At 35.0% G+C, this 10528-nt stretch overlaps 1 protein-coding gene across 1 annotated transcript; it reads left to right on the plus strand.

The window, feature by feature from the left end:
- Positions 1-6734: 6734 nt before the first annotated feature.
- Positions 6735-10201, plus strand: LOC127084389 (carotenoid 9,10(9',10')-cleavage dioxygenase). Its single transcript, XM_051024826.1, has 10 exons — positions 6735-6863; positions 6970-7110; positions 7199-7301; positions 8015-8454; positions 8543-8703; positions 8792-8854; positions 8945-9083; positions 9158-9413; positions 9506-9705; positions 9789-10201. Exons 1-10 carry the CDS (start codon positions 6744-6746, stop codon positions 9906-9908), a joined length of 1743 nt encoding a protein of 580 aa, XP_050880783.1. The 5' UTR covers positions 6735-6743; the 3' UTR covers positions 9909-10201.
- Positions 10202-10528: the final 327 nt, after the last annotated feature.

Below are 10528 nucleotides of genomic sequence, written 5' to 3' on the forward strand. Positions count from 1 at the left end.
ATTGACCTTCAGGGTGAGCAAATGAAAGGTAATGAGGGTTAGACCTCATAGCTCTTAACCATGGCCGGGGTGAGCTTGAATCAAAGAAGGTGTGGGAGTCCAGAATGAGGAACTCTATTCCACATGACTGACTCTATACAAGATTTTGGGTGTTTATTCAAATGCATCAGCACGTAGTGCGAGCAAGATGAAAGACTCAACTGAATAGCAGGGGATTGATTGCAAATCCCTTCTATCTTCCAATCGCCTCTTCACTTAGGAGGACTTGAAGTACATGGCACAAATATAAACAATCATAGACATTGCCTCTTAAGGAGGACTTCAGCTAAATGCCTGCCAAACAGAAACGACAGGGCTTCCAGACTACATGGAGTTAGAGAAATTACCTAAGTGGTATGCCAACCACAAGCAAAGCAAAGCTCAAATAATGAGCTAAAGCGGCTAAAGTACCCGTACAAAAGGCTAGTCAATTAGTAACCCAGACAGATAAACAGAAAACAGACAAAACCAATCAACAGTGTTACACCAAGCAAAGTACAAAGTGCAAGCAACTCAAATTGTTTCATCATTCAAATGACCTACAAAACAGCAAGGTTAGTTAACCAAGGTAACTTGCATCTCAAGTAATGAGATCACATCAATCATTAGAGCTAATTGCTTGAACCTGAAATGCAAAACTCAAAAGGTGAGTATAAACCACTAGTCCAAAGACTAGGGTCAAAGGCAAAGAAAAATGTCAAAACAGCAACCAATATTCAACATGAAGCTCATTTAATCAAGTGAGAACATGTCCTAAAAAGGACCAAGTCTAAAGCATCAATCAAAGTCATTACATGAGCAAGATATGGCAAAGGCAATTACAAAGCACACAATTGGACATCAAGAATCAAAATTCCATATTAAAACAGAAATGAATCAAACAATCATGGAAATTTTTAAGTGCACACAACATGTCAAATAAAATCATCATGCCAAAAATTGTAATCAGAAAAGCTCAATTGACATGTATATGAAAATGAACAAGTATGACATCAAATTGTGTGACACACATTGTCACACCTAAAGTTTATGTGCCTAAAACAGAAATGGAAAATGCTAAAAATGCACAACCAAGCCTCAAAAATCATGTATCATGTTGGGAATCAGCATACCAAATTTCAAATCAATTGGCCAATGTATGAGCATTTCACAATAGAATGAATGAGGCATGACACATTTACATACATGTCCAAAGAAGCCAACACAATTAAAATTCCAGAAATGATAAAATCATGAAACCAGCATCACAAAATAATAGACATCCATATGAACATGTAGCAAAAAATTGGAAGTGATTTGGATTAAATTTCAATTTATTATGAATTTTTGAAATTGGATGAAAATATGTGAATTAATGAACAAAGCACATGATAAAATGGAGGGAGATGGAAATGTTTGAAACGAATTTGAAAATGTGTAGCCAGACAGAATCGAACCACGTTCACATAAAAGATAAGAGCGCTGATACAAATAAATTCCAAAGTGCAACCGCTGGGAATCGAAGGGAGTATGGAACCAAAACGCATCACTTCATTAATTGAAGTGGCGTCCACATCAGCAGTCTAAGTACATGTGGAATTGGTCAAAGAAGCGAGGTCCAATAGTTTGGACAGCAGGCAAAGGCGTGGCAGCTGACTCGGGAAACCCTAGGACTCAAACCAGAAGGCGGAGCAAGCGGTGGTTTCCACCGTCTTCTTCATAGAGACGGTGGAGCTACAGTGAACATGCAACGATTTTTTTCCAGATTTTCATGAAAATTATATGGATCGAAAGCTACTTTCATAAGGAACATGAATATCATATCAAAAACAGCTAAAACTTCATGAATCAACCAAATCGAACAGAAACATTTTGTACATTCAAACTTTAATTCAAGATATCTCAACCAATTCTCATCCATTTTCAAAAGTGTTCATATCAGCGTGATCAACATGAAAAGATCTACCTAAACATGTGCATAAAATCAAGAATTAAGAGGATCGAATTTCACACCTCTTGAAGAGCAGTCAATGGAAACTGTAGATTCAAGGCCTTGCAAGTGTCCAGATCCAATCCTGATATGATGACTTGAAATTTGATGTATGAATTGAAGCTTGGCACGACCTAGATCTAGCTCAAATGGCAGTTTCCATCTTCATGTTCTTTAGCTTGCACAACTTTATTTCTGCTCGAATTCTTCAAATCAAAGCTTGATCTGCACTCAATTACACTCCATAATCCAGAATATGCAAGAAAAATGCTATGTTATGTGGAGAATTTTGAAGTTTGAGATGAGAGAAAAAATGGAGGGAAAGAAAAATTTGAGATCTAGAATGTGATTGTTATGAACAATTCTGTTATGATTAAGGCTTTATATGACATGTTAATCACTCTGAAAAATTAATTAAGCAATGGTTAATGGAAAATTAATCAAATATGAGGTACATGGAAAAATTAGTAAAAACACCTATGCATGGTGAATGAGCACGTGAACAGTGCTATATGGAGGTGTAGGATCACTTAAAATCATCTCATGCACATGTTGGAATTGGAATTTTATTCATATGATGCACCAAATTTGAATTTCCAAATTTCCCTCCAAAATGTTCATGAATGGGAAAATGATCATGTAATTAAATTTCATGCAATGTCATGATGGATTTGGAAAATATATGTCACGAGGAGCATAATGCAAAAAGAGGCACTCAAATTGGAGCTTTGGATCAAAAGTTATGGCTTGTTGAAGTTCCATGCACCCTTGGCAATCATTTGATCATATCTTCAACCATTCATCAGATGCTCATGATCTTGGACTTTTTGGAAATGGGAGAGAGAGATATTCAACTTTCATGTTGGACAAAAATTCATTTGAAGCTTCTTTGATGTTGGAAAGTTAAGTTGAATTTGGTCCAAAAACTTGCCATTTTTGGAAACTTGAAATTACAGGTCACTTTCCATTTTGGGAAACTTTTGCACTGGCTTCAAATTCTTCAACAAAGATGTTTGACATGATGAATAAGCCTTGTTTGAACATGAATGGGATGAAGAAATTCAATTCTCACACTCAAAGCCCTCAGTTGACTTTCAGTTGACTTGTATTGGTCCTTAGATGACCTGAAATGGCCTGATGAACCTGGGCCTCAACCACTTGGGGAATTTGCTCCAAAATGAACCTCTAGCTCATATAAGCTCAAGATAATGACATGTGGTCCTCATACCAAGAAAATACCATCACCTCCTGTGCAAAGGAAAACCTTGAATTGCCTGGCTTGATGACTGCTTAGACTGCAAAACAAAGGTTAATGACATATTTTTGTACTTTTTGGTTAGTGATTAAAAGAAAAGCAATGATATACAAATGCAAGCAATGTCTGGTGATCCAAAACCACTCTCAAAAAGATCCCACCCACAGGGAAGGAAGCAAAGTGCTCAATGATCCTTGAGACTGTGCAATGCTATGATATGATGTTATGAGGGATCTTAGGGACAAAATTGGGGTCTTACAATTCCCTCAGTTAAAAAATCTAATCGAGGAGAAAAGTGGACCGCGCTTAAAATGAAAAAAATGTTGTTTTGGGGGATCAAATTCATGACAATTCTCAGACTTCCCCTCAGGTAGCAAACATCTAGGGGAAATGTTATGCACTTTCCATGACATATTTCTGTAACTCGCCTACTAAACCGAGGTAATATCTTTTAGGGTAATGCTAACTTGTGCCCCTAGGGCACAAGATAAGAAATCTATTTATAGAAAATTTGTATTGAAAAAATTAATTCTATATTTTTATTAAAAGCAATGCACAATTTCCAAGATAATATTTCTTCATTTAGTTTTAAACTTGTACCCTTAGGACACAAGTTAACAATACCCTATCTTTTATTCGTAGTAGTGTGAATTCAATTAAGCTTATGTTTATTTAGTTTTGTTATCCATATTGTATACATTATTGGTAATATGTTATAACCAAGTGTTTTGGAAGAGACTTGAAAGACACATATTATTGTAACCCTTAATGTTATTTGGTTGGATTGATTCGTGATACATTAAAGGAATCAAATTTATGGATAACTTGTGATTACCATGATTCGAACATTTCAGTTTAATTAAAGACGATGACATGATAATTATTTTGATGAATGGTGCACAATTATGGTATAAGATTGAAACATCAAGTTGTCACCTGAGTCAAGTACAAGACTCTTGGATTGATTTATTAATTCATAAAATATGAGTCATGAAGATAAAAGTTTGATTTTAAATAAAAAATACTTTAACGCGATTAATGTTTGAGTTTGATGGATAATTAAGCAAATTAAATTTTATTTTAAAATTCAAAATAAAATTTAAATTACTCTTAAAGTATTTATAAAATAGACACATTTAAGGAAATTTTTACAAAAATAACCCACTTTTTCAAGGAAATTCTCAAAATACCCCTGGTTTCAAAAAATTCCCAAACTACCCCACTTTTAGGAGGAGGCGCCAATTGAATTGGAGACTCCCCTTAAAAATTCAATGGAGGCGCCAATTGGATTGGCTAGGGCAGGTGCCCTAGCCAATCCAATTGGCGCCCCTGTGTAGGGCTTAAGAGGAGGCTCGTTTTTATTTCCCGAAGGTAGTGGTTCTAGCATGCATATTATGTATTTACGTTTACTTAGACATGTAGATAGAATAGGAAGTTACAGTTGGGGATCTGCTTGTCTAGCCTATCTCTATAGCTCCTTGTGCAAAAACTCACACAAAGACACATCTACATTTTCTGGATGTGTTATTTTGCTACAAGTATGGGGTTGGTCAAGACTATCGTCCCTAGCACCCGTCAACAACAACCTTTTCACATTTCCGTATGCACAAAAGTAAGTTGTTTAAATTGCTATATCTTTACTTACTTCTTTAAAGATTATTACCTCTAACTAATATTTTTTGACTTTTTCGTGTAGATGGTCTGCACGTGGAATGAGTTACAACAGATATCCAAGACACTGTATTACTCAGTATCGCAACCTGTTGGATCACCTTCGGCCGACAGACGTAAGGAAAATAACTTAATTATTTCGTTATATTTTTTTAACTTCTTCTACCTTGACTATAATCCAATCTTCTTTTACATTTCAGTTTATTTGGCGTCCATACCTTAATTTGGATCATGACCATCAAGTCAACGCTGAAGACGCAGTCGTATGGACTGCATGCACACCGATAATACGGTTCACAACTGTGGAGATGCACAACAGTGATCGTGTGAAGCTGCAGTTTCGTATGCCCCAAAATATCCCAGATCCCCCAGCTAGCTTAGGAGAATGGCATCTGTGCAAAGTTAACGACCAATGGAACTTCAATCCATGGCAAAGCTTCGCAAGATCGGAGTGTCGCAAATGGAAGCACCGTCATGACCATGTGTTAACTGATGCAGTCATGCCAACTGAAGAAAAACCAAGTCGTACTTATATGGCTTGGTACAGATCGGTTGGTTTTCAGTTCATCTCCGAGGATATGTACTTGTACGACCCACGCCAGATGACTTACACACCTGACACCTCAACACCAAACCCCCAACGACAGTGTCAGACCGGATACACACAACACCCTGTCCGTCAAACGTTCCGTTCAACCAACACACAAACATACAACCAAAACATTCCATACACCCAACCCCAATACCAAGAGCATACCCCATACCACCACCAACAAATTGACCATCAACCTGAGACTCAACATCGCTTCGCATCCACCTCATCACCCTACCAAAGTCGCCTAAGGCAGAACACCCAACGATCATTCAACACCAACCGCCCCTCCTCCCACCGTAGCCAAGAAGCCCAAACCTCACAAAACAAAAACATCCAACAACCCTATCTTTACCAAATACCCCAACAACCTTTCCAACCTTTCCTCGACGCATCGTTCACACCCATGTCTCCCTTCAACCGTCCCGATCGCCCATCAATGAGTCAACCACATCCCAACTTCTCTGGCATGGGTCATGAGCTCAGCTACGGCGGTACACCATCGATGCATACTGAAGACTATGTCGACTTGTCTGACTACCTCAACAGACCTTCTCCTGTAGTTGGTAGTGACGCTCCTGGCCCCTCAGATGCTCAAACACCGGTACCGAATCATCAACGTGGGTTAGGGCCACGGGTTAGGGTAGCTAGAGGATGTGGGACCGGAAGTCGGTTAGGTGATCCCGATCATCACCATTAGGTTTCTTTGTGTAAACAACAAATTTTATTAAATATCAATTGGTCCTATATCAAATTTATTTATCACGTATATCATTTACCAAAAAAAATAGCATTTTACACTGAGTCTCCAATTGAATTGGCGCCTCCATTCAATTTTAAGAGGAGTCTCCAATTCAATTGGCGACTCCTCCTAAAAATTGGGTAATTTGAGATTTTTTTTGAAATCAGGGTATTTTGGAAATTTCCTTGAAAAAATGGATTATTTTTGTAAAAATTTCACATTTAAGAAAGCATGTGAATTTTCTCATTTTTTTTTATTTTCTCACAAATAAAAAAACAATATAGATACACTGCATGTGAATTTATATTATTATTTTAGAAAGCATGAGTATAAGCCAAAAACCGGATTTCACCTAACGCTGCATAGAGATACCTTTTTCTTTTTCTTTTTTTTATATTACAAGTTGCTTGTGATCATTCCACTAATCTACTATATATATAGGTAAACTTATATACTAACTAAACATATAAAGAATATGGCCACTTCTTATAATAATAATCCATTAAAAGTAAATTGCTCCAATAACAAAGGACCCTTCCATGTCTCAGACAATTCTCGTCAACACAACAACATTCCACTTTTGTCTATTTCTAAGGTAACTACATATTTAGTATACATCTATATATATGGAACAATTTTGGTTTTGTTTTTACTTATTTTTGCTGCAAAAGAAACTGACTGATTAATTAATTCACTAGCAGCCAAACTTGAGATCAACTATACCGCAAGTGTCTTTGCAATTTGATGTTGCCAAAACAGTGAAAAATAATATAGCAAAATTAGTTGATGTTTTTGTGGATTCGTTCTTTGAGTTCAGTGACAAGCCATTGCTTCCATCTATGGTATAAATTTGTTGCTTCTACAAATAAAGCCACAGCACACAAAATAATGTATTTTCTAAATATTTAAACTGTGTTGAATGTTGTGTAGAGTAACTTTGCTCCTGTGGAAGAGTTGAGAGAAGCCATAGTTGTGAGTAGCATCCAAGGACAAATTCCAAAGGATTTTCCAGAGGGTGTATACATTAGAAATGGTGAGAATTCTTTTTAAATTTGTTATATATACATGCGATGTTTGATATCCAAGATATATTTCATTTATGAACAGAGGGGAAAAGATTTTATTAATATTTTATATTTTATTTTAAAGATTTTATATATTGGATGATATTTAAATATGAAAAATGTATATATATTTTTCTTATGATAAAATTTTTAATATTGAGTGATTAAAACAATTATAACTCACAATATAATATTTTAAAAAAAATGAGGACATCTAATTTAGATTATAACTCTTTTTAATACAAATTAAAATATTTGTTAATAACAACTTTTAAATTGTGATGAATCATCTAATCAAACGAATATATAAGATAACTTATTATTGAATATTAATGATTTAAATTTTTTAATAAAATTAATAAAAAATAAATAAATGATTTTAAATTTGATATAAAAAATATAATATAATACATAACAAAATTAGGAAGAAAAAGAGCATATCGATATAGCAATGTGCACCATTTCCTTTTCTAATTCTACAAGTTTCAATTACAAAAGTTGTTATAAATATCAAAATAAAAACTATCTTATTTTTTCATCCAAATGAAATACTAAGACATGCAAGTTTTTCCTAATCATCAAATAATCTATCTTCCTCTTTGCTTTCTATATGGATCTAGGACTTCCATTATTTTGGAAACTCTTAACACTATCTACATACAAATACAAATATAATATGCAGGATCAAATCCACTTTTTGGAGGACTAAAATCAACAAACTCAATCTTTGGTAAGTCAAGTCACGTCTGGGTGGAAGGAGAAGGAATGCTTCATGCATTGTATTTTCAAAAATCAAGTCATGGAACCTGGAATGTCATCTACAACAACAAACACGTCGAAACCGAAACCTACAATCTTGAAAAACAAAGAAACAAACCATTGTTTCTCCCCGCCGCACAAGGCCATTCACTCGCCATTTTATCTGCTTATCTATTCAACTGGCTGAGATACGGCACAGTAAACAAATACTTCAGCAACACCAGTGTGTTTGAGCATTCAGGAAAGTTTTACTCAGTTGCTGAAAGTCACATGCCACAAGAGATTGATATATTATCCTTGAAAACTTTAAACAATTGGGAACTCAGCGCAACTTGGAATCGATCTTTTCCGAGTCATCCAAAGGTTTTTGATTACCTGTTGTCACTATATTTGCAACAAACTCCTTTACCACTCTACATTATTGTTTGTTTACTCACAAACTATATCACAGAAAGCTCCAATTACTGGAGAGCTAGTAGCATTAGGTGTGGAACCAATTAAACCTTTTGCCGTGGTTGGAGTTATTTCAGCGGATGGAAAGAAGTTTGTTCATAAAGTTGATATCAAACTAAACAGATGCAGTCTTTGCCATGACATAGGTGTTACACAAAGGTACCATTATAGACTATTAAGCTTTCTTGGAAAACAAGAAATCTGAATTGCATTGTAGAATATGTTTTCATGTGAGTTTTTTTTGCAGGTACAATGTGATCATGGATTTTCCACTAACCATTGATCTTATCAGACTTCTAAGAGGAGGCCAGTGAGTTCATATGCCATCAATTTATTTTATGATAAAGGGCGAAGAAAAGTTCTTCTGACTTAGAAGTTAGAATCACTTGTTTCAATGTAGGTTAATAAAGTATGATAAGAAAGAATATGCGAGGATTGGGATAATGCCGCGCTATGGTGACGCGGACTCAATCAAATGGTTTGAGGTTGAACCTAATTGCACCTTTCACGTTATCAATTCTTTTGAAAATGGTGATGAGGTAAGTTGTTTGTTATCCTAAAGGAATATGTAAAAGATTAAGTTATTATGTTTTAGTCTAATGTGGATCAACAGGTTGTAGTGAGGGGATGCAGATCTCTTGATTCTTTAATTCCTAAACCCGACTCGAGTTCAAACAACTATGAGTCGTTATCTCGTTGTTACGAATGGCGATTGAATATGAAAACCGGAGAGGTTAAGGAGAAATATCTGTGTGGTGAGAAAGTAGTCTACATGGATTTTCCTATGATCAATGAAAACTATGTTGGTATTAAGCATAAATATGCTTACACACAAGTAGTTGATCCTATTGCAAGCTCCACCGCTGAATGTAATTAAGAATAGACTATAGAGTATAAGTTTATTCTTTCATATTTCCTAAATAAATATTTTGTAACATGGTTTTGCTGTTGTGTTATTTAGATGTGCCAAAGTATGGAGGTTTAGCAAAGCTATACTTGGAAGAATCATGTGAAGAGTCTTGTATAAAGATGGAATACCATATGTTTGAGAAGAATACATATTGCAATGGAGCAGCGTTTGTGGCTAGAGATGGAGGAGTTGAAGAAGATGATGGTTGGATCATTACTTTTGTTCACAATGAAGTTACTAACAAATCTCAAGTGGGTTTAGAAGCTTTTTTAATGATTAGAACTGTTATTAATTAACACATTTACTAATTTTGTTCTATCCACTTTTATTTCAGGTTCATATAATAGATACAAAGAATTTCTCTGGTGAGACAGTTGCGAAAATTGAAATGCCTTATAGAGTTCCATATGGATTTCATGGAGCTTTCATGCCAATCTCATTCCAAGATCAGTAGTTCCATTTGTTCATATTACCAGTATTTGAAATTGGAACTATTTTCATGGAACTTTTATTGTGTTTATAGGATGTTTATAGGATGAAATTGTGCCCGGTACCTACTCTTTTAGACTTGCAAATAAGTTGTCGGTGGGTGATTCAAAAATATTTGTTAAAGCCAACAACAACAATAATGTGTGGAGAAAATAATAATGATAATTAGTTTAAGCAAATTCAATGAGTATGGTAGTAATGTTCAAGAAAATCTAATGTTCATATTTATACAACAAATCTCCACTTTTCCATCACATCAATTTTGATATCAATGTAACCATCAACTATCTTAATGTTCTCTCCGATCTTAAATTACTCTTTAAGAAAATTGATCACATCCAAGCAATTCCGAAATTCCAATCTAACTAATCACTTGGTGAGCACAACCATCGAATTCTCAATCAATACATCATTTAATTCAATCTTTGCCTTTAACAAAGTCCAAGCGGATGTCAATGATCTTTGTCCGTACATGATAAACTTGATAACTCCCTGATTATACATCTCAACCATATGTCTTATTTCACTCATTCAATAAGGGCAGTGTATTTCGTTTGAGTAGTAGATAATGTTTCAATAAATTGT

Source organism: Lathyrus oleraceus, chromosome 5 (assembly GCF_024323335.1).
Source record: "Lathyrus oleraceus cultivar Zhongwan6 chromosome 5, CAAS_Psat_ZW6_1.0, whole genome shotgun sequence".
Lineage (NCBI taxonomy): Eukaryota > Viridiplantae > Streptophyta > Magnoliopsida > Fabales > Fabaceae > Lathyrus > Lathyrus oleraceus.

Excerpts from the sequence above, each read along its gene's own strand:
- LOC127084389 (XM_051024826.1), top strand. The coding sequence starts at position 6,744 with ATGGCCACTTCTTATAATAATAATCCATTAAAAGTAAATTGCTCCAAT. Across the intron at positions 8,455-8,542 it reads CTTTTCCGAGTCATCCAAAG|AAAGCTCCAATTACTGGAGA; the intron begins GTTTTTGATTAC and ends ACTATATCACAG. Across the intron at positions 8,855-8,944 it reads AGACTTCTAAGAGGAGGCCA|GTTAATAAAGTATGATAAGA; the intron begins GTGAGTTCATAT and ends GTTTCAATGTAG.